Source organism: Hippopotamus amphibius, chromosome X (assembly GCF_030028045.1).
Source record: "Hippopotamus amphibius kiboko isolate mHipAmp2 chromosome X, mHipAmp2.hap2, whole genome shotgun sequence".
In the NCBI taxonomy this organism is placed as follows: Eukaryota; Metazoa; Chordata; class Mammalia; order Artiodactyla; family Hippopotamidae; genus Hippopotamus; species Hippopotamus amphibius.
In genome coordinates this window covers 4,003,128-4,027,953 of record NC_080203.1, presented here as the reverse complement: position 1 = coordinate 4,027,953, position 24,826 = coordinate 4,003,128, and the positions used below count along the sequence as shown (strand labels likewise).

Sequence of the window (24,826 nt, the reverse complement as noted above, 5' to 3'; positions counted from 1 at the left end):
AGTTTCAGTTTTCTTTTTGAATCCTACTCAGCACCTAGCGGGCCTCATTTCGAGAAAATTCTTCCAATATTGACTCTACCGCCATTCTTTCTTTTCTCTCTTTCTGGAAGCCTTACTGGACATACAGTAGAGTCTTTCATTATATTCTATGTCTCTTAGTCTCTCCTCCATATGTTCTTTCTCCTTCTGTCTTTATAATATTTTATAGATTTCCTCTATTCCGTATCCACTCACAGCCAGTCCTGTTTCATCTATATCCCCTGCCCACCCTCAGATTATTTTGAAGCCAAACCTAGACATCGTCATTTTTTTTCTGTAAATATTTCACTATTTGTCTCTAAAAGATAAGAATCCTTTTAAAAAACACAACTCCATGACCATACCTAAAACATATTGGCAATTCCTTAATTTCTAACCAGTGTTCAAATATCTCTGAATGTTTCATAATGTTTTTATATAGTTGTCTTTCCAAACAATGAACCAAAAAGGTTGAAGAATATTGCAGCTGATTGAAGTGTTTAAGTCGCTCTTAATTTATATTTAAAAATGTAAAATGTTTGTTTTACATTTTAAAGCTTTAGATTTTCATTGAATAACTGATATTTATCATAAACCATGGATTTTGCAGCTTTCATCCCCATGGTGTAGTTGAACATGTCCATCTAGATTATATTAAATACATTAAAATTATTTTCACCTTTTTCTAACTTTTTAAAATTTTTTTAAATTTTTGTTAAATTTTTATTTATTTAATTTTTTGGTCATGCCACACAGCTCACAGGATCCTAGTTCCCCGACCAGGGATTGAACCCAGGCCCCCCACAGTGGAAGCACAGAGTCCCAACCACTGGACCACCAGGGAATTTCCTTTTTCCTTTTTTAATGTGGCTACTATAAAATTTAAAGTCATATCTATGCTTTGTATTCTATTTCTAGTGGAGTAGAGACTGGATCTGATTCTGGTTTGGTTTTTCTCCTTTGGGGCATCACGGATTGATACCCCAATAGCAATAAGCACACCTAGTGCTCAGATTTTGTTTTCTATACACCATTGCCCATAATAGGAACCACAGCTCCTTGGGAAAATAGCGTATTCGGGACTCTGGGGCAGGGTTAGGTATCACAAGGTGAGCCTGGGACATTTTCTTAGGACAGAATTAAGAAAGTACTTGAAAACTACTGAGAACGTGTCAAAAGGACACAGGAACCAATTTGAAGAGCTTCCACTGGCCAAATTTGGGAAATTTTGAGTCTCACAAAAGATAATTATAGTGGATTATAACAAGAATCAGTGCATCCATGGGATTACTAAAAGGGAAAATTAAGGTGGAAGAAAGAGAAGGTCTGCATTACAGAGGAATGCCAACTAAAAAAGTAAAATGTCACCGTTTTGCAACCAGTACGTTAGTAACTTGTTCCAAACAAGGATCATCACTGAATGCTGAAGTCAGCCGGTGGAAGGTTGCTGGGGAGTAAGCTATTCACAGAGTCTCAAATGATCACCCCACAGATTTTCAGTTACATAGAGGGAAAGGTACCTTTTTGACGGCCAGAATCTGGCAGGCATCACCTTAACCAAATGATTAGATCAACATCACCAACAACGGGACAAACTGCTGTCTTGCTCCTGCTGGGGTGATGCCCTGAGAAGGACATAACGTCGCTGGTGTGATGTTCTTGCCAAAAGTATTAAATCTAGAAGACTAATCCAAATTGAAGGGACATTATTGGGACAGTTGGGGGAATTTGGATAGAGACTAATTATTGGATAGGAATGTCCTCTCACATTTCTTGCGTGTGCTCATTTTGCAGTTATTTAAGAGGATGTCTTTGTTCTTAGGAGGTGCCTGGTGAAGACTTGAGAGGCAAAGTGGCATCATGTCTGCAGCTTATTCTCAAATGGTTTCAAGGGAAAAAATCATATCTACATAGAGACAATTGTGGCAAAATGCTAATAATTGGTGGTTCTAGGCACATAATTCATGCTTCTCTTTCTTTTGGTGATGTTAGTATCTGTTGATCATTCTCAGATCTTATTACTTGGTTAAGGTTTCACAAAATGGTGACATGCTATTATTCTCTTTATTTCTTAGCTCAAATATTTGTACCGTGTGCAGATTAAATGCTTGACTCTTTCCCTTTATTTGCCACTTTGCAAAAGGAACTCTTATTCTTTCTGGTGATCAAATTGTCCCTTCTTTTTTGGCCAGTGGAAGCGTCTTCAAGTTGGCTCTTGAGTCCTTTAAACAGGACTTACTTTCTGGTGCGACAAGGTGTTCCTGGCTCATCTTGTCTGTTTCCTGCCCCAGATCTGCAATCAGCCATTGATCTCAGGAGCTCTGCTCCCTTGTAGCAATAGATTAAGCATACAGGTTTTTAATCTGTCTCAGGTTACTGTTTTACGTCTAGTTTCACAGAAAGGAATACTCCTGTGTATTGGGTCCTTACACTGTCTTTCACAGTATGGGAGATTTTCATATGATTCATAATTTGGATCTATGGGCTCATCTTCCCCAGGACTTTTACCTCCAGGTGCCCTGAGTTGTCCCACCCCCCACCCATAGGGCACAAAGGTACAGATGTTGCCTTTCTCTGGACCCCACAGGCTTCTCATGCCCCAAACCAGTTTTTTCTGGGGCCCAGGTAATGGGGAGGGGGGCAGTGAAAGAGACAGTATGGTTTCCGTCCCATGTACTTATGTGTTGGTTGTATCTTTTACAATGAGAACGTATTTCTGTGTTGATTATGGAATTATTAAAGGGCAAGACACCTACATGTCCCAGATTGGAGAGTGGTAATGTGAGGAGGCTGTTTACTTGTCTAAAGCAGGAGTGATTTGTTTTGTCTTTGTTTGCTTTTCCAGGATCTGTACCCAGCTCTAAAAGGTGTAAGCACAGTTTTCCACTGCGCGTCACCCCCACCATCCAGTAACAACAAGGACCTCTTTTATAGAGTGAATTACATTGGCACCAAGAATGTCATTGAAACTTGCAAAGAGGCTGGGGTTCAGGTAAGGGGAAAGCTGGAGTGAGTGCTGTCAGGAACGTGTGATGGCCCTTTCCAAGTGTGTTGGGGCCAGGGCTCTTGTTCTTTTCCTGGGCCTAGCCAGGCTTGCTTCCTAAAGTGTTGTGAAGAGCCTAGAAATTCAGCCCGAGGAGTTGCTGAGCATCTGAACAGACCACCTGATGACCCTAAGGCTTATTAGTCTTTGGCTAAAGAGCTACAAAATTTAGAAATTGCTTGTATTTTTTAATGGTTTAAAAAAACATATATAACATAAAATTTACCATTTTAACCATTTTTAAGTGTACAGTTCAGTGGCATTAAGCACATTCACATTGCCGTACAACCACCACCATCATCTGTCTCTAGAGCTTTTTCATCATCCTAAGCTGAAATCGATACCAATTAAACACTAACCCCAATCCCTCCTTCCCTCAGCCCCTGGCACCCACCATTCTGCTTTCTGTCGCTATGAATTTGACTACTCTTAGGGACCTTATAGAAATAGAAACATACAACACGTGGCCTTTTGTTTCTGACTTACTTTACTTAGCATAGCATCTTCAAGGTTCATCCATGCTGTAGCAGGCGTCAGAATTTCCTTCTTTTCTAAGGCTGAATGACACCATATTGGAGGGATACACCACATTTTGTTTCCTCATTCATCCCTTGGCAAACACCTGGGTTGTTTTCAGGTTTTGACTATTGTGAATCATGCTGCTATGAACATGGGTGTGCAAGTATCTGCTCCGCTTTCTGCTTTCATTTCTTTGGGGTAAATATCCAGAAGTGGAATTCCTGGATCATGCAGTAATTCTGTGTTTAACCTTTTAAGGAACGGTCATACTGTTTTCCAGACCTTGCTTCTGTTTTCAAAGAAAAACAATTTCCTTTTAGCCAATAGCAACCTGCGATAACACAGAGCCTCACGAGGGGCACAATGGCCAGCACGTTGTAGCTGGCTGCATTGTCATAAACCCTGGTTCTCTGGATCACCTTTATGGGGCACTAGCCGCTGGACAAAACAGCTTCCTATCAGCCAAACCCCCAACCCTCACAGTGACATATGCCACAGATGCTGTATGAACAAGTGAAAAGACTGAAGTGAGCCAGGGGCTTTCTCTCCCAACAATCCCTGGTGCTGTTGGCCAGCCCCTGGCATCATCAGTTGGCACAACAAGAACAGGCAGGGAAGGAGCTCTTCTGGGCTTGGTACCCTGGAAAGGATCAGTTCTAGTAATCATGATCCCTTACACTTTGCAAATGACAGGACCCTTTGTCCTGCAGTTGTCACCTGATTTGCTCCTCCATAGGTAACCAGGGGCTACTAATGTTGCTTAACACATAAGGAACCAGATTTGGAGAACTAAGTGATGTCTCTTTGCTAGTAAATGAAAGAGGTGGGATTCGAAGCAGACCCTCTGATGCCAAATCCCAGCCTCCTTACTACTCTCTCCCGTGCTTGTATAACTGGAGCTCTCTGAATTACACTGCTGCTGTTTTTTAAATGGACTATCCCAGGCGTCCAGAAAAGATCTGAGAATAATACAGCACCCGTACACTCATCACAGAGCTTAGGTAACAATATTACTAGTGAAGCTATCCTCATGGCCATTGCTGTCCTTCCCCACCCATGGGGAAACACTGTTCTGAATTTGGGTTTATCATTTCTATTTGCTACATGTGCAGCCAATAGAAGCTATTGGTCTGCATGTTATGAAACTTTGTAAGGGACTTCCCTGGGAATCCAGTGGTTAACACTGTGTTTCCACTGCAGGGGGCACGGGTTCGATCGCTGGTCAGGGAACTAAGATCCCACATGCCATGTGGTGTGGCCAAAAAATAAAAAGAAAGAAAGAAAATCTAAAACTTTGTAAAAATAATATCATATTGAATATATCCTCCTGCAACTTCTTTCCCCCAACATTATGTTTTTGAGATTTATCCATCTTCATATACATAGCTCTGGTATATTCACTGAAGTGACAGGATAGCTCAGTGGGTAACAGTGCAGGAAGTGGGGTTTTTTATGTAGTATTTAGGGAATGTCTCTCAACAGAGCAATCAAAAGATTGTTTACTATGCTTTTCTTCTCAAAGATTTAAAGTGTTACTTCCCACATTTACATCTTTAATCCACCAGTAACTTATGTGTGTGTATGTTCTGAAGTAGACAAACGATGTTTTGTGGGTATCCTTCCCCCATGGAGAATCACTCCCATAGTGAGATACCGTGAGTAATGGAAGTGTGTTCTATCCCTTGGTTGTGATAAGAGGAGAGAAATGTGAAATCCACTGTTTTATAGTGTTAAACCATAGTGTGTCTCAAATCCCCATACCTGCAAAAGACAGTGATCTTTGCATTATTTTAAGAAGGCCTGAAAAGGGAAGGCATCATAGTAAAGAATTTGTATGGGGCCTTGTAGGTGAGGGTTGTGAACACGTGCCATTTGATTCTCTTTTGTATATGACCATCATGGTGTTTAATTTATTTATTTATTTAATTGGCTGTGTTGGGTTTTTTGTTTTTTTGTTTTTTGCTGTGCGCGGGCTTTCTTTAGTTGTGGTGAGTGGGGCTACTCTTTGTTGTGGTGTGCAGGCTCCTCATTGCCATGGCTTCTCTTGTTGCGGAGCATGGGCTCTAGGCATGTGGGCTTCAGTAGTTGCAGCACATGGGCTCAATAGTTGTGGCTCACGGGCTCTAAAGCGCAGGCTCAATAGTTGTGGAGCACAGGTTTAGTTGCTCCGTGGCATGTGGGATCTTCCTGGAGCAGGGCTCAAACCCGTGTCCCCTGCATTGGCAGGCGTATTCTTAACCACTGTGCCACCTAGGAAGCCCCATCATGGTGTTTAAATAGCAATCATTCCTGACTCATTTTTTTAAATCTTTTCTCCTCTGCCAGAAACTCATTTTAACCAGCAGTGCCAGTGTCATCTTTGAGGGTGCTGACATCAAGAATGGAACCGAAGACCTCCCTTATGCCGTGAAACCCATTGACTACTACACGGAGACGAAGATCTTACAGGAGAGAGTACGTACCTGAGAACTGGTTGAGTGAGTGACAAACGAACGTGTGCAGAATTTAGATTCTTAAGAAGAATGTTTATGAACACAGGAAGTCAGTATTCTGAAGCCTAAATATGTAACTTGGGAAGTAAAATTTGGGATGAAATTCAATTTCAAATCTAATAACAAAAGGTAATAACAGAATAGCTTAATGTGGCCAGATGCTACTGTGTGTCTTTTACGGGAACTGCCTCATTTAAACTTCGCAATGACCCCATAAGGCAGGTACTATTATCGTCACCAGGTTACAGAGGAGGACAGTTGGCGCACAGAGATTTGGGAGCTCCCCATTGCCGTGCAGCTGTAGAGCCTGCACTCAACGTCTACACTGTGCACGTTTACTCAACTGCTCCAGAAGTCAGACAATTTATGATGATCCAAAGTGGCAGGCCGCACTTGGGCTAAACGCTTGAGTGTGTTTTCATTTGAACACACCTTCCTAGTGGCACTCTTGCACCCCCTCTCCTTTTTTTTTTTTGAAATTAAACCGTGGAAGGATCTGGGTTTATTTGAAGGAAAAGTACTTTTCCACTTGACAAGCCGACCTCATCAGGGAGCACCTGGTTTTAGCAGCATTCTGGGCCGAGGAACGGGGCTCTGACAGTAGCCAGCTCCGGGACTGATGTCCAGGAGAACATCACCCTGAGGACACCCTACACTGCAGGCTGTGGATGCTCCCCAGCCACAGGCAGCTCTCCTTAGCTGGGCAGCTGCGACTTTTCCTCTCCTGGCTGTTGGCAGTAGGCCACACCCACTGAGGGTTTCTTTTGCGGCCGGTAAGTGTGGAACCAGAGCTTAACACTGAATTGGCCTGGGTCCCCCTGCACGGCCTGAGCACCAGCCACCTCCTGTCTATTACTCCGACTCAGAAAGTCCCAAAAGAGCTCATCTGCCAGGAGACCCCAGGGCCTCCCAGTGCAGGGGACGGAGGCCTAGCCTTTTGCAAGCTGCAGTCCTGGGTCTGCCCCCCTGCTCTTTGGAGCACAGAGAGCCTCACGGAGCTCCTACCTGCTTGGACTTAACTCAAGGAGCAAGGACTGACGCTTCCAGTGGGCCCTGTGCACGTTCCTGCAAGGGTCCTGGGACTCGCAGCCACTGGGCTCAGGTGATAAAATAAGGTGACGTGGACCATGGCATTTTAGCAGCACACAGCCCCAGCAGGGATACCATCGTCATCCCCATTTTTAGCAACAACCTAACAGATCCTTCGGGGAATTTTGTTCCTTTTGAGACAAAACCTGTTTCTCTGTACTTTAAGCCCTTAAGTTCTAGCTTGTCCATTAAGCCACACAGAACACAGCTTTTCTCTCTTCCTTAAGCGTTCCCTGGGGACGAGGCACTGCTCTGAGGATTCACTCGTGTCAGCTCATCTGTTTAGCTACCAAGTCGCTGCCCTGTTCCTCCCAGTCCCTCCACCTTCTCAGCCCCTTTTTTATGGTCCACTTGGGTTCGTCAGAGTCCATTTCTAGGAGATGGAACTCCGTTCTGACCTCAGCAGTCCGGGGCTGGTGGAAACATGGAGCTTAAGTCACGAGCCGGTTTGGTGGCAGCAGCGTTACTGGAGGCCCACGGGTAACTCCTTCACTAGACCCCTCGGGTCTTTTCCCAGACCCAGGCCTTTCTGTTGGATCTTACTGGTTTTGATCCAGCTCTCTCCTGTGTTTTCAGATTTGGGTGTTGAGTGGGGAAAGCGATAGAGAAATAGTCCAGAATTATGTTGCTCATGTGGGTCTTAAGCCCAGGGCAGTGGGCGGTGTCCCTGCCCCTGTGTGAGGTCCTGTGCCCTGGGAGAGCACGTCTGCAGCCCCCACATTCCCTCTGCTCTCCCACAGGCAGTCCTGGGCGCCAACGACCCTGACAGGAATTTCTTCACCACAGCCATCCGCCCTCATGGCATTTTTGGCCCAAGGGACCCCCAGTTGGTCCCCATTCTTATCGAGGCGGCCAGGAAAGGCAAGATGAAGTTTGTGATTGGGTAAGTTGGCCCCCAACTGCTCTCCTCCGTGCCCCCAGACCCCCCTGTAACATTCGGCTCTTTTCTTATGTGGCCTTCTCTGCTGCCCACTGCTCGTTTCCTGGGGCCACCACAACAAATGCGGCTTAGGACAACAGAGGTGGATTCATGGCCAGTGCTGGAGGTGTGGGCAGGGCTAGCTCCCTCTGGAGGCTCTGAGGGCGAGTGTTCCAGGCCTCTCTCCCAGCCTCCCATGGCCGCCAGTAGCCTCTGGCGTTCCTTGGCTCATAGACGTGTCACTTCAATCTCTGCTTCCGTCTTCACATGACGTTCTTCTTTCTGTGTGTCTTTGTCCAAATGTCCCTCTTCTCATAAGGCCACCAGTCATTGTGTTTAAGGCTCACCCTACTCCAGTGTGATGCAGTCGCATCTTAACTAATTATGTATTAAAGACCTTATCTCCAGACAGGGTCACAGCCACACGTTCCAGGGAGACGTGGATTATGGCAGCACACTCTTCCGCCCCACGCACCCTCTCGGGCATGCTGAGAAAATGTTTGTGTCCCTGTTTGGAAATTCAGGAAACAGGCTCAGAGTGGAAACAATTGGCTCAGCGTTAAGGGCCAGGCCCTCTGCTCCTTGCATCTAGGAAAAGGCAGGGGGAGGTATTAACTTTTGTCCTTCGGGCAAGTGCCGGTGGAAGGGCCTCTACAGGTGAGGAGTGTGGGGCTGTGTCCCCAGTACATCCAACCATCCTTCCTTGCTTCCTTCCTCCCTCCGTCCCTTCCTTCCTTCCTGCTCTTTTCTCCCTTTCTTTCCCCACTTATCCCTGTGCCTTCCCGCTTTGCTTCGCTGCCTCTCACTCACCGTCCCTGCTGCAGGATTAGAAAGAGACAGTAGAAAACTCCAAGGCCAGAGCAAGGCATTAGCCCAGAGTGCCCTGGACTGAATTGAGAGCTGCTGCCCAAATTGGAGCCCAGAGCAGACCACACCAGTGTTGGCCAAGCTGATATGGGGCAGGCAGAGCGTGGGGCTTTCAGATTCATTGGTTGGCCCTTAAATATCCCACTGGCCCTGGGGGCCCAGCAGCCCTGGCCTCCTGCACATCTTCGCCTGTTACGGATGCCCAGCTGTGCCAGGGGCCAGCACTGCTGAGGTGGGTTGCGGGCCTGGATCCACATGCAGGGGCTCTGCCAGGTGTTCAGCTGAGCACTCCCTTGTGCACCCGCAGGAATGGGGAGAACTTGGTGGACTTCACCTTCGTGGAGAACGTGGTCCATGGACACATCCTGGCTGCAGAGTACCTGTCCCAAGACACGGCCTTGGGTGGGAAGGTAAGGCACCTGCTTCTACCTGCTCGACAGCAGCCAGCCCACCCGTTCCTGCCCCTGCATGTCCACCTGCCCCTGCAGTTCTCCCTGTGATTGGCCCATGGACAAATGGCTTCTGTGACCTTGCGTCCTGCATCCTACTGGGCCACGGTTGAGTCCCTCTGGTGGGTGAGGTCAGCTCTTGTGCAGAGATGGGAGAGCACACACGGGCCCCTTTCACTCTCACTCCTGGGGCCCCCCCTTTTCTTGTTTCCCACTCCTACCTTTGGAATCCCCGCCTGTTTGGGCCTCATTTTTTCTTCCTGGACCTCTGCCATTTTCCCACTCGTAACTCTCAGTGTGCTGGGGTAGGATGGGTATGACTTAGTTTAGACCAAACACAGCACGTTGGAGAAATGTCCTATGACCCATTCGTTGCATCTGAGGATGCTTTACCATGATTAACACAATTAGTAAATTAATAAACCTACCTTCCCAAGTGCAATCTAAGGTTCACTTGAAATCCCAGCCCATAGCTGAAACTGTCATCACCTCCCCAGTACACCTGAAAGCTGCCTGTAGCTACAGATCAAAAAGGCCTCTCAGCTACTGGCTGACATTTGCGGATTTGAGGACCACGTGAAATGCTGGGATCTATGTGGGTTTAGTAACTACCTCACTTTTGAGCTGCCCCACAAAGGAGCTGGGACCAACGGTGGGGGGGGGGGGGGGGGAGGGAGCAGCCACTGCTTTCAAAATATTGGTCCCAGTTAAGCCAGCAGCCTGCGGCTGAGCTCCAAGCTCCAAGCAGGCCTGCTCCCCTCTCCTGCTAGTGAGCAGTTCCTAACTTCTCGTTCCCTCTGCAGGCTTTTCACATCACCAACGACGAGCCCATCCCCTTCTGGACTTTCCTGTCCCGCATCCTGACAGGCCTCAATTATGAGGCCCCCAAGTACCACATCCCCTACTGGATAGCCTACTACCTGGCCCTCCTGGTGTCCCTCCTGGTGACAGTGATCAGTCCCATTATCCAGCTGCATCCCACTTTCACACCCATGCGGGTCGCGCTGGCTGGTACATTTCACTACTACAGCTGTGAGAAAGCCAAAAAGGTCATGGGCTACCGGCCACTGGTCAGCATGGATGACGCCGTGGACAGGACTGTGCGGAGCTTTCACCACCTGCGGAAGGTCGAGTGAGGCGCCCGGGCCCTTTGACGCGTCCCCCAGCCAATAACTCTCTTCCCTGCAGACCAATAACTCTCTCCCCTGCAGACCAATAAACTAGCCTCCTTCCAGTGAGTTTCTTCTGGGCTTAGGTCTCCTCTGCCTGGTTTGATGAGAGCACACCCGCCCTTACGTGACTGCGAGGGTGGCAAAATCAGACATTTCTTCTTCGTAGGACTGGATTTGGATGTCTTAAAATAGTTGTGAGAACACACTACTGTTTTGTGTTCTCTTCCTCTCCCCCATGCCCTTCCTCCTGGGTTCCTTATCATTCTGGTGTCCTTGTACACAGTCAAAGAAGCTGTAGGGAAGAAACAAGCCATTTGCTGTTTAGAGGGGGTCCTGAATTTATTTCCATGCAGACTGTTCAAGGAGGCACAGTTGAAAAATACCCTAGAGAAAAGCAGAAGTTATAAACATATGGTGAGGCTTCAAGTGTAGATTTCAAATAGACACAGAGTTTAGAGCAAAAACTTTTAAAAAGCTTGAGCGACTGTAAACCCCCCAAGTCCCTAGTGGGGAAGAGACTACTGGTTGCTCACCTCCTTACATGCGCCCAAGTTCTCTCTCAGGTGGAGCTGGTGTGCCTGCCTGCATTTTTTTTTTCATAAAACATTCTTTTGTGGACACCTTTCCTTTATCAGCAGGTCTCTGTTGTCCTTTTAATGGTAAGGTGGTGGTGTACCCAAGCTGTTGAGCACCTCTCCCAATGTGGGACATCGGGCAGATTAACAGTAGGCAATAGAAAAGGTGAGGAAGAAGAGTGTATCTTTTATCTACTTGGAGTTTGGGCAGAAACAGCATGAAATGCTGCAGAAAGGGCTACTTCCCTGCAGCTCACGCTCATAGAACCCTTCAGGCCAGTTTCTGAAAGTCATAGCACATAGTGATCCAGCATTCTTTATTTTCTGATGTTTTGCTTACAGAATCTTGTTTCTTCTCAGACTCATTGAAATGTAATCTTAAAGACTTCTGTTTTCTTCTCTGCCTTTGTCCAAGGGTGGAGAGGCACCTGGGGAGACTGAAGAAAGTGAAGGTATTGTACATGTTGTGCAGCTTGTGTGATATGAACTTACTCCCACCTGGGGAGAAACTGAGCTGCTAGGGTGGGTGGACACAGACAGAAATAAGACAGGGTCTTTGGCCCTAAGGCACTTAGAATAGAAGAGTTAAGATATGTTCGCAAGCCCCTATAATACACACATTCGAGACGAGGTGGTGTAAGTGCAGAGGAAGGATGACTTACAGCCAAGACCTTGAAGGATGGATAAAAAGTGCTTAGGTGCAGGCCCCTAGATGGTGTTTCAAGGTAAAAAGTCAAGTTCACAGGCCTTGGCTAGTCATAGTTTCATTAGCAATGTGTTGTCTCTCGGATTCAATGAAGTACAGGCGTGTCCATCGTGGCTTGGGGTGGGGGACATGGAGCAGTGGAGGTTGGTTGAGCTGAAGAGGTCAGCTGAACTGTATCTTACAGACATGGGAAACCATTAACAGTTCAAGCAGCAAAAATCCACAGACTCATTGCAGCCACTCTGTCGAGGCTGAGAGACCAGGTAGGAAGTAACAGAAGTCTGAGCCATGAGGCAGCCATCCATGGAACTAGACGTGGAGCATTAGAGGAAGGGCCTGGAAAGCAGTCAGGATTCTTCTGGGGGGTGAGAGGAAAGAGGATGCCAGGGCATTGAAGGGAAGGCGCCGCTTTCAGAGCTGCTGGAAGGAGGATCTTGGCCCAGGAAGACTGAAGACCCAAATGCTCTCAGCCCCCACCTGTTTGAAGAAAGTGTGAATGCCAGGAAACCACAGACTGCACACCCCTGGGAACTTGTTAGAAACTGCCCCCCTTCCCCCCAGACCTGAACCGAGACTCGGAGTGCAGGCCTAGCACTCTGTTTCACAAGCCCCCACCCAGTGGTTCTGAACAACTGAAGTGGTCTCCCACCGGGTCACTGAGTCCAGCTAGAACCTCGCCTCAGCCCCCCTAAGACTGGACTGGCCTGGCTCCCAGGCCCAGCTCCCCAGACTGCCATCCTCCCTCCACCTCCCCACCCCGTTCCTTTCCTGCCGGCCAGAGCCTTGCAGCACACGTGCCTAAAATGATACCCTGGGTAGCCGGCCCAGCCTGTGACTTACCCCCATGGCACATCCATCTGCAGAATCAGGCCTGGAGGAAGGCGGTTGTCTCCCAGGTTGGGGACAGCTACAATCCAGGCCTAGTTCTGCATGTCCATTGGGGAGCTCTCTCGTTTCAGGCCCTCTCCCCTCCCTATCCATGCTGACCTAGTTCCGCACCTGGCCTTGTCCGCACCTGGCCTTGTCCACCCCTGGGTCAGGTGTACTGGGACCTTTGAGCTGATCCGTCTGGCCCCTCTGATCCAGACTCTATACCCATCCATGTGTCCTCCCTAAAACAACTAGATCCCGCCTCTTCCCTGCTGAAAACACTCCAATGGGTCCTGATTTTGTCCTGAACACAGTCTGCAGCCAGTCCATAATGGCCTGCGCCCGGCTCACCTTGCCAGCTTCCTCCCCTGGGCTTCCCACCTGCTGTGCTCCAGCCAAACTTCTCTGGCCCTGTCTTCCATCCCCTTGCTCAGGTTGCCTCGGCCACCTGCAGTGTCCTGTCCCCCATGTGGCCCCAAGTCCAGAATGGCCAGATCCCTTGCCCCCAAAATGCCTACCCTAATCCTGATTGGAAATCATCTCTTTCCTCTGGGCTCCCAACCCAGGGCTCCTGAACTTTGCGGCATTTACTGTATTCTCTCTGTGTGCTTTCTCCTGCCCATATCAGGCAGAAGCTTCTTGGAGGCAGGGCCAACCAGTGTCCCCACAGCACAGAGCACTGCTCAGGAAGCATGGGTAAGCACCTGCCTGGCCTAGAATCCTAGAGTAACAGCTGCAAGTAAAGGAAACAGTGCAAGGAATGGGGAACAGAGCACCCAGCAGGCCTAGTTGGAGCAGAGGTTCCAGGCCTGGCATTCGTATGTGGACTTGGGAGGTCTGTGAACCCCATAAATTGGATGCGGCCTTTGGGGCATCTGTGAGAGTGTGTCTTTTGGCAGGAGAGGCACAGAGCTGTCATCAGCTTTTCAAACATGACTGTGGCTCAACACAAAATTCGTGCCAGTGGGATGGGAGCCAGCAGCTGCAGAGAAGCCTGCTTTGGGTGGAGGGTCCAAGAGAGACAAACCGAGGGGACAGAGGCCAGAGTGGGGCTCCCAGGCCTCGTCGGCATCCCCATCTGTGTCTTCCTGGGACAGGGGTTGTCTGTGGCCAGCTGTTCCATCTGTGGGGTCTGTGAGTCCAAACAGGGAAGGACTGGAACCAAGACAGAGGCTGGCTCAGCAGATAGGACAGGAACAGTTGAGGCCTTTGGCCACAGCCCTCCAAGCTCTAGTGTGCGTTTCTCCCCACTGACAAGGAGCTCTAGGCTTCCTCTCTACTTGCTGGGTGAGACAGCCTTGGTGCTAGAAAGTTGTCGCTTCTACTGGACTGAAATGCCTCTCCATGTGACTTCCCTCGCCTTCCCTCCCTCCGCCCAACCCCAGCGTGTTAGCCTCTAAGCCCCTCGTGGCTCCTCAGCAGGACTCCCTTCTGTACAGCTGGGCTCACAGCCTCTTCTTGCAAACCTCACTTCCAACACCATTTCCTCCTCGCAGCTTTCCCCCCGTGAAGATCTCTCTCTTCTGGCTTCGTACAAAGCCTGGCCCACATTGCTGTCAAAGCACTTCCTCAATCATACAGTAATCACTGGCTTAGCTGCCCAGTTCTCCTGCGAGCCACTGCACTGCTCTAGGGCCAGAGGCTTTTGATTCATTTCTCTGTCCCTGAAGTCCTGTGTGGTGCTTACTCCTGAGACGGTGTTCAGTAAGTCACCAGGCTGGAAGGGCATTGAGAGGAGAAAGCCAGTAACACCCACATTGACCAGCTGGGGGAGCCCCAGAGAAGCAGTCACAGCCAAGGGCACTCAGGCACTGAGCACAGCCACAACTAGACCATGGGCTCCCAATTCCCCATGTTACCCTCTAGATTCAGGCAGCTTAATGCACCAACGGACACAGGCTCTCATCTGAGGCTTTCCAAAGTGAAGGACTTGGGGGCTTCCCTGGTGGTTCAGTGGTTAAAAATCTGCCTGCCAATGCAGGGGACACGGGTTCGAGCCCTGGTCCAGGAAGATCCCACATGCCATGGAGCAACTAAGCCCATGTTCCACAACTACTGAGCCTGCGCTCTAGAGCCTGTGAGCCACAACTACTGAGCCCACACGCCACAACTACTGAAGCCCGCAACTACTAGAACCCATGCTCCGCAACAAGAGAAGCCACTGCAATGAGAAGCCCACCCACCAGAACAAAGAGTAGCCCCTGCTCACCACAACTAGAGAAAGCCCGCGCACAGCAACAAAGACCCAACACAGCAAATAAATAAATAAATAAATAAATAAATTTATTTATTTATTTAAAAAAAAAGTGAAGGGCTCAAAGAGCACAAATAGATATTTAGGAATGGAGAGAAAGAAAATAGGCATATTGGGAGACACTAGAACCTTCCATCACCAGCATCCACTTCTTCACAAGCAGTGTGTAGTTGTTGATCTCGAAACACTACAAATTATGGTGGGCCCAAATTAGACTTCCGTTTGTCAGGTCTGCCTCTCACCCACTCAGCCCCAGAAGTTTTGTTCACATTAGCCTCTTCAGCCCAGAGAACTTTCTAGAGTGATCTGTGCAGGGGAGAAAAGGAGGGAAGAGGGTCTGCAGCCTGTCTCCCAACTCTTGCAAGATGCCTTGTCTAGCAGGCACTAGGAGACCCACACGCCATTGGCTTTGTTCTCCATGGGAAGCAGGGGGGTCGGGGACCATCAATTTAGAAAATATTAACTGACCACCTGCTAAGTCCAAAGGGATACAGAAGTGACCAAGATAGAGCCGTCACTCTCAGAGAGTCCCATAGAGAAAGCAACAACTCAAGTGCTCCTTGCAAACTGTAAAGTCAGGGTCAAATCCTGCTTGTTGCCTGCTTTGGTCACTATAGTTTTATTGGCGCATAGCCATGTCCATTTGTTTACGTATTGTCTATGGCCGTGTTGTGCTACCATGGCAGAGCTGAGCAGTTATGACAGAGATCGTGTGACCCACAAACCTAAAATAGTTACTACTTTCCTCTTTACAGAAAAAGTTGGCCAACCTCTGTTTGAGTGACCGATATGCCAATAGGCAAATGAAAAGATGCTCAACATCACTAATCATTAGGGAAATGCACATCAAAACCGCAATGAGATACCCCCTCACACCCATTAGGATGGCTACTATCAAACAAAACAAAACAAAAGAAAACAGAACAGAACGAGACAAATTTGGCCAGCTTGAGGAAGAACAGGATTCCACCTTCCTGGCTAAGTGTACCACTGTGGGCTCTGGCTGAAAATGGTAGGAAATGAGGTTGCAGGAGTCAAGGAGCTTTGACTCGATCACCCCTGGACAGTGACATGGTGACAGTGTTTGGATGCTAAGAAGAGTGCAGGCAGAGGGACCAGAAGCAGGGTCCAGTGGGGAGAAATGGTGACAGTGTGTCTGTCTTGGGGGACTGGTAGTGAGGAGACAGGACGTAGTCTGGAGATGATTCGAGGCTAGAATGGACAGTACTCAGTGATTGATTGGATGTGGGGCTAAGGAACACGGAGGCGTTAAAGATACTAGGAAGTTTCTGTGCTGGCCATGGTGAGTCTGAGGAACCTTGGAGTTCTAGAAGGCAAGAGATTGATATTTAAGGGATCTTGGTCTATTGCTGCTACTTAAACCATAGGCGGATGAAAACTGGGACCTTGAGGATTAAGAAGTGAACTAACAAGTAAGTCACCAAGAAGTGAGAGACTGCTCAGTGGTGTCAGACAGTGCAGAAAAGTTTAGGAGGCTAAGAACAAGAACAGATGCCCAGACAACGAGCAGGGACGTGTCCCTGAAAGTCTAACAGTCACAAATACTTACTGAGCACCTACTGTGCAAATGGCCTTGTGCTAGGGGCTGGGGCACCATGGCGAGCAAGGCAGACAAGAGCCTTCATGGAGCTCACGGTTTCGTGAGGGAGGAGGAGGTAGTTATTAATGAAAGAATCACAATTCATTACAACTGGGCTCCGTGGTCACAGAGAGGCTTCAGCCTGAGGCAGCAAGCGTTGTCAGTTGGTGGTACCCTTGTGCCCAAGGCAGATTTCCGTGTCCTGTTCATGCAACTCATACCCTTCCTTCACCTTCCCCTCCATATTCTTCTTTGATGATCGTCTTCTCAAGGGCAGATTTTCTTTGACCCAGATGATGCTAGTCACACCAATGACACTTCACATTTGTTCAATGATTTTCATAGGAGGGGACTGGAGAAAAGACCAAAGCGGAATGCAGAGAAAGATGACAGGAGCAGGGTCTTGGGGAGGAGGGCAGAGGGCTGGCTTTTGTTCAGCAGGTCCTCAGCCAGCACATTCTCAAATATACGGATGAACAGACACGTGGATCGGCATTCCCTCCTTTGATCCTCACAACAATCCTGTTTATTCTGATCCCCCCTTTGTACAGGGAAGCCCAAAGCCTTGGGCTGGGCAGAGGGGCTTTCTCCAGACACACAGCTGATTGGGTCAGAGTTGTGCCTTAACCCCAGGCTGGCTCTCCTCTGGCCCAACATTCTTTTCCCCGATGGCTTTCCATTCTCCCAGGAGAATCCTGAGTGGCCTAAGCCCCTAACCCCTACACTGGATGGGAATACTAGATGTACAATTTCCCTGTGGCTGCTGTAACAAATTACTGCAAACTTAGTGGCTTAAAACAATGCAGGCTTATTCTCTTCGAGTTCTGGAAGTCAGAAGTTCAAAATCAGTTATGCTGACATAATGTCAAATTGTCAACAGGGTGGTTGCTTTTGGAGGCTCTGCGAGGGGAAGTGCATTTTCTTGCCTATTTCAGCTTCCAGGGGCTGCCTTTCAGCCTTGCCTTGTAGCCCCTTCCTCCATCTGTGAAGTGCCTCACTCCAGCCTCTGGTTCCATTGCCATGTCTCCTTCTCCTCAAGATACACACATCTTTGGGAGCCATTAATCAACTTACCACAGTAGCTAATGAGGTACATGGGATCTAGAAAGGGATTCCTCTGGGCTGGTGGTCAGTGGGGTGGGAGTGTCCTGGTCCTCTAAGATTTGTCTGGCAAAACCAGCCACGCATGAGGTTCTGTCTGAACCCAAGTGCAAGACAGTGAGACAAGTAGCTTAGGCAGTGGCCAGGTAGAGTCGCAGCACTATGGGTAGAGGCACACAGAGGATGCTGAGCAGGCCACTGAGGCATGGAAGGTAGTGGGTCCCACGTACGTGGCAGGCCTCCAGCTGCAAGAGGGGGCTGAAGGGCAGACAAGTCCTGACAGGCTCAACATCATGAATCCAGGGTGGGGCAGCTCCTGCAGAGCTGGCTGGAAGAGGCGAGGCCCTGGGTAAAGCGCCTACCTAACACTCTAACCTGCCTCTGATGGGCCAAGGGCTTTGAGCAAACCGCTAGATCCCTGCCAAATATTATTCAGATCATTCACTAGGCTAGTTTGGCACCAAGTGACGACTGTAAAACTTGTACAGAGGTCATGAACAGGATGGCGCTGGCTTAGAAGGTGCTGAGAAATGTGGGTGGATCTGTAGGGTGGGTTCAGAAAGGCCTGAGAATCCAGTGGCCCAGGTGAGCAAGTGTTTGTTCCAGCACTGCCTCCAGGCCCAGGACCAGGGCCTCTGCTCCTGGACTGGGCCTTGGGTCCCAGTAGGGGAGGGGCTGGCATTTGGACATGCTCTTTGTGCCCTGTTTGGGGCTGGGATTAGTATTCAGGGGAGTGAAGCTCAGAGGCTAAGCTAAGGCCACCCAGCCAAAGGCCATCTAGCCATAGCCTACTAAAGGGGCTCCCAATATGGGCCCATGTGGTGCCGAGACCGAGCCTGTGGAGACTGGGCCCTGCAAGAGAGGCAGGGACAAGACCCAAGGCCCCATGGCACTACAGGCTGTTCAGGAGAGGGTGCCCCATGCCACTGCAACGCCAAGGGCTCCAGAGGTCCCTGTCCTATTAACATGACTGTCTGATTGCTCCCTTTTCCAAAGCCAGTTCTGGCTCAGAGCACTGGATGTTGAGAGGCTGTTTTCAGTGTGGAAGGGCCTAAGATAACCTTTGACATCTACGGCCAGGGATTCCATGGGGAGTCTGCTCAGGAGCTTTAGAGGGAGACCCATGCAGCATGTAAGGGCCTCTCCCTGGAATGGCTCCTGTCCCCTTTGCCAGGGCTGGCAGCCTGGCCAGTTGAAGCTCCCGCTGTGCCCTCCCCTAAGCTCCCATTGTGCCTGCCTCGTCCACCACTGGCACTAGCCCAAGATTCCTGGCTCTTATATCTGTGTCCTTTTAGAATAAGGAGTCCTCCAAGACAGGGCCTGCTCAGAACTTCCCTGTGACCCCTGCAGTGCCAGCACAGGTATTGGCACCCTGGAGCCTACCTCTCCCCACCTCAGCATGTGTTCCACAGAGCTGAGCTAAATGGAATGGAAAGGAAGCAGAAGCTGCCTTATGGGTTAGCCAGAGGAGGCCTCTGCTGTAGGAGGCCACTGGCATAAAAAAGCCAGCAATACAGTAATGAGAAAACAGTAATGACCCAGGGCTAAAGGAATACTCCAGGACCCAAGTTCCATGACTTCAAGTTGGCCCAGGACTGCCTGGGAACAGCCAGGCTCTGCCTAGCAGTCTTCTGAGGCCAGATTCGAGTACCCAGTTGGCTGAGCTTCCTCCTCCAGGATCTGGAACTGAGTGAGGCACCTAGGTCAGCCCTTTCTTTGCTCAGGTGAGGGGCCAAGACTCAGGGAGGGCAGAGATTAGTCTAAGAAGAAGAGCCTATTCATGAGAGAATAGCTATTACAATGATAATCCCATCCTAGAGTCTTCTGACCAGCTCCTTCTAGAAGTCTGTGCTGAGGAAAGTAGTGATGGAGGGAAAGTCACAGGATTGAAGCACTCAACTGGCTGCTGGAGACCAGATGAGCACCGTTACAGGTTGCCTTGTGTTCCTCCAAAAGACATGTTGAAGCCCTAACCCCAAGTACCTGTGAACGTGACCTGATATTGGAAATGGGGTCTTAGTAGACGTAAGCAAGTTAAGATGAAGGTATTTGGCGGGGGGGGGGGGGGAGGGGGCAGCTGCTGTTAGTGCAATAAGATGAGGAGAGGAAACAGAGACACAGCCAGCCATGTGGATATGGAGGCAGAGGTGGGAGGGATGCAGCCACAAGCCAAGGAAATCCTAGGGCCACCAGCATCTGGCAGAGGCAGGAAGGATTTTCTCCTAGAGGTTTCTGAAGGAGAACGGCCCTGTGCATACCTTGATTTCAGATTTCTGGCCTCCAGAACTTTGATAAGATCAATGTTTGCTGTTTAAAGCCCTCCCCCACCCCCATGTGTGGCTCTTCATTGTGGCAGCCCCAGGACACTCGTACACACACACTCCTAGCCAGCGGCAGAGGCCTTGCCCATCTTCCCATTCCAGTGTCAGCGTTCCTGGCGCTGCCTCTCGGATTACCACTTTCACCCCAGTCCTGAATAAACAGCGCTCCTCGGCTTCAAAGCACTCCAGACATACTAATTAACTCTCGGTTAACTGGATGAAATAACGTGAAGCTCTAGTGACATCATCTCCATTCTGTGCCCAGATCTAGTCACAAGCGAAGTCTGGTGACTGCTGGGCTGTGAGCTTCATCTTGTGGTAACATGTCGTGGCTTTCACAACCGTCCCTGGAACCCCCTCAGCTTCGCAGGCTTCAGATAACGACCAGCTGTGGACACGCATGGCCAGTCAAGCACATGTGATCCAGATGGTTTCTGTGATTGTGTGTGTGTGTGTGCCTGTGTGTGTGTGAGAGAGAGAGAGAGAGAGAGGCAGAGACAGAGAGAGACAGAGAGGGAGAGAGCCACACAGACCTGCACTGTCCCATGTCACTAAAATGGCCTTACTGGTGGTTCTAAACAACAGCCTACAAAAACTCAGATGTACCTTCAGGTATTCCACAGGATGGCCCGCTGGGGCTCTGTGACCCTCAGGGCCTGTGCACCCCCTGCCTTGTAGAACCAAAGAAAAGAATCCCTCCATCCTTTATGTTCAGGACCTCAGAGGATGAGCAGTACTCGAGCTGGGCACGTAGCTGCTTGCAAGGCCTAGAGTCAGAGTGGGAGAAACTCAGACCAAGGTCATAGCAGGGAGGAGCAGGGCTGGGGCTGTCCCCACAGCACTGGGGGCCCCAGTGCAGTAGACGGTGGGCATGCTGTGGTGCACAGAGTCAGGGATGAGGTGGGAGTCCTGTCTTGGACTCTGCCACTGATTAATCTGGAGGAGGGCAGCAGCCCTGGCCCAGGTCTCCCTGACTCCACTTGGCCTCCCCTTCATCCCCCATCCAATGACCAAGGGCTCCATGCACCAGGTGGGACACAATCAGTGGTTAAAAAAAAAAAAAAGCCATCGTTGTCCAATAACAAAGAAAGGAAGGCCATCCCAGCTCAATTCTCTTCCAGTCCTTCAGATAATTTTTTTAAAATACAAAAACTCCAAGTTTGGTGCCCTTGTGGCTTTTTCGTTTGTATTGAACCAGAATAGACAGTAAAAAGAATGTGTATCTCATACATAAGTGTGCAGCGTGATGTCAGCTCACAAAGAGAACATTATCTGTGCAAAATCATGCAAATCAAGAAACGGAATATGACCAGCACCCCAGAAGCCCATTTGCCAGGTCCCCTCCTAGTCACTACCTCCCTGAGGGGAACCACTCTCTTGATATCTAGTAGCAGACATTAGGTTTGCCCATCTTTATGTTTTACATAAATGGAACCACACAGTGTGTGCTCTTATATGTCTGGCTTCTCTCACTTATTATGTTTGAGAGCCTCAGCCATACATTTGTGGTTCTGCAGAAATGCTTTGACGGGCATTGGGGCTGCTTCTGACTATTATAAGTAATGCTGCTATGGATATTCCTTGTGAGTGCCTTTTGTTGCATGTATATATGCAATTGTGTTGAATGTATACTGTGTGAGTCTGCTCAGGCAGCCATGACAAAGTATTACAAGCTGGGTGGCTTAAATAACATTTATTTCCTCCCAGTTCTGGAGACTAGAAGTCTGAGATCAAGGTGTGGGAAGGGCTGGTTCCTCCTGAGGTCTCTCTCCTTGGCATACAGACAGCTGTCTTCTCCTTGTGTCCTCGCGTAGTCGTCCCTCTGTGTGTCTCTGGGTCCTCATCGCCTCTTCTTATAAGAAGTCATATTGGACTAGGGCCCTCCCTAATGACCTCATTTTTATTTAATTACCTCTGTAAAGACCCTGTCTCCAAATACTACAGTCACTTTCTAAGGTATGGTGGGTGAAAATGTCAAGATAGGAATTTGGGAGGAACACTATTCAACTCATAACAACCCTTGAGAGTGGTTGGGATATACTTTTATCTCCTCTTTCCCCGGCCCCTGCTCCCAGCTTTGATAAGGGTCAGAGAACATGCATATTCAACTTCAGCAGACAAGGTCAAACAGTCTTTTAAGGTTCTTGTACCCAGTTACCCTACCGCCAGCCATGTGGGAGTATTCTAGTTGCCCTCACATTCCTGCCAACACTTGGTATTCTTTGTTGTTTTTAATTTTAGATCTCATGGTTTTAATTTGCATTTCCTGAGAACTAATGAGACTGACCACCTTTCCATATGTTGAACCATTCGGTTATGCTCTTTGGTGAAATAACTGCTCAGACCTTTTACCCACTTTCCTATTGGGTTGTTTGTCTTGTTGATTTATAGTAGTTATTTGATATATTCTGGATGAGTATTTCATTGGATTTCTGTATTGTGAATATTTCCATGTTGCGAGTGGCCTTTCATTTTCTTAACAGTGTGTTTTCATGAACAGAAGCTCTTCATTTTCATGTAGTTCAGTTTATCAATTTTTTATTTTATACTTCGCACTTTTCTTGTCATGTTTAAGAAATCTTTGATTACTCTAGGTTCACAAAGATATTCTCCTGTTTTTCCCCAAAAAGCTTTCTTCTTTTATCTTTCACATTTAGATCTGCAGCCTGTCTGGAACTAATTTTTTTATATGACGTGCAGTGGGGATTCATCAGCATTTTTTTCCATACAGATACCCAACTAGGTGATGTTGTGTCCTTGTAAGTGTGTCATCTACATGATACTAATTTTGAATGCCCAACGTGATAACCAATTTCTCCCATGTGTAGTTACATTGTCCCCCCTTACAACTAATAAGTAATCTGCAAGAGACGCTTCAGGACCACACAAATAATTTTCGTGAAACTTGCCCCCTGCCCTATATTTAGCATCCATTGACGATTTTTGCAGTGATGATTGTAAAATGATGGGAAAAATGTTTTTAATGTCATGTTGCAGATAATATTTACTGGAAAATCTATCCTTTTCCTACTGCCCTGTTTCAGTAGGTCCTCAAACACTTGCTAAGCCTTTTTGTTAACAATAAGAGAGAAGACCTCAGCCTTAAAGCATTCATCAGATGATAATATTTTAGGTAATTTGTCATATTATTTCCTTCTTATTATAATGTTTCTTTTTATGGCTACTACTTATGACAAATGATACTAGTTTTCCATTTATAATCATAATATAAAATTTACCTTTTATGTAAACATATGTGACTTGTAAAGATTGAGTCAATTGAAATAACACATTTTAAGTAAATATGGTACTTGGATGTGGCAAAATTTAGTGAAGATAGCATGCAAGTGACCTGCAATAACATGTTCTAGCTCTTAGTGAGATATTCAATATTCTCCACAGTGAGATTCTTGCCCGAATTCCTAATCTTCCCTGTGGCAGGTACCTCCCACCCCACAAGACCATTACTTATCAGACACATACTATAAAAGAGCTACATTTATTATGTTTAAGGAAATGAATGAAAACTTGAAAAATATCTACAGGGAACAGGACTGAAATCATGTAAAGTATATACCCTATGACAACAATGCAATTAAGCTACAAATTGATAACAAAAAAATACCTGGAAAATTGTGGCATGTTTGGAAATTAAGCAACATGCTTCTAAATAACTATAGGTCAAAATATCATAATAGAAAGTTGAAAACATTTTGAATGTTTTGATAGGGAAAATACTACATATCAAAATTTGTGGGATACAGTCAAGGTCATGCTTAGAGGGAAAATTTAGCCACAAATGTGTGTGGTTCAAAAAGAAGCAAGGCTAAAATTAATGAGCTAAGTGTCTCTTTTGAGAAGTTAGAAAAAGAAGAGCAAAATAAACCAAAAAAAAAAAAAGAATGAATGAATGCAGATGACAGAAATTAATGAAAAAGGGGAAAAAAAACTCAATACAGAGGGGTCAACAAAACCAAAATTTACTCTTTGAAAAGACTAATAAAATTAGCAAAACTTTGGTGAAATTAATCAAGAAAAAAGACAGAAGGCACAGGAATGGAAAAGAGTCTGTAATTATAAATGCTGTGGACTCTAAATGATAATAAGGAAATTATGAGCAAAAACAGAAAGTTTGAAATAAAATACAATTCATAGAAAAAATGCAACTTAGAAAAGTCCAAATAGTCTTATAACCATTTAAAAATTGAATCAGCAATTAGAAGTCCCCCCACCCTGTGATGGCCAGTTTTACTTGCCAACTTGACTAGGCTACAGTCCCCAGTTACTCAATCACTTTTCTAGGTGTTGCTGTGAAGGTATTTTATAGATGTGATTAAAGCCCATAATCAATAGACTTTAAGGGAGATTATCTTGGATAATCTGGATGGGCATGATTCAATCTGTTGAAAAGCCTGTTCTTCCTCACAGCCTGCCCTACAGATTTCGGGCTTCCTAGCCAGCCCTCAATTCCTGACAATACATGTGTTTATAGATCTCCTACTGATTCTGTTTCTCTGGTTGAACCGTAAGTGATACATGCACGCACCCCCCAACACAACTTCCAGGCAAAGGTGGTTTCAGTAGTGAATTCTATCAACCATCCAAGGAAAAGATTCCAGTCTGACAAAAACAGTACTTTCCAGAGACTAGGAAAAGAAGGATGCCTCCCTAATAGAAACAGAATGGAAAAGAAAAATGACAGACCAATCCCACTCACCATAAATACACACACACACACACACACACACACACATACACACACAAACCCTCAACAAAATATTAGCCAAGTGGCCACAGTCAAAGGATCTTATATTATGACCAACCTTGATGG

At 47.5% G+C, this 24,826-nt stretch overlaps 1 protein-coding gene across 2 annotated transcripts in view; it reads left to right on the top strand.

Annotated features, from left to right (window-relative positions):
* The window catches only part of NSDHL (NAD(P) dependent steroid dehydrogenase-like), a 31,447-nt gene extending 20,255 nt beyond the window's left edge, over window positions 1-11,192 (top strand). Inside the window, exons 4-8 of one of the 2 annotated variants that reach the window (XM_057719370.1) lie at window positions 2,864-3,010; window positions 5,906-6,034; window positions 7,902-8,044; window positions 9,255-9,357; window positions 10,200-11,192. In XM_057719370.1, coding sequence (XP_057575353.1) covers window positions 2,864-3,010; window positions 5,906-6,034; window positions 7,902-8,044; window positions 9,255-9,357; window positions 10,200-10,532 — 855 coding nt within the window. In that variant the 3' untranslated portion in view covers window positions 10,533-11,192. The remainder of the gene's footprint in view (window positions 1-2,863; window positions 3,011-5,905; window positions 6,035-7,901; window positions 8,045-9,254; window positions 9,358-10,199) is intronic. The other variant, XM_057719369.1, reaches the window with a different exon arrangement.
* Window positions 11,193-24,826: the final 13,634 nt, after the last annotated feature.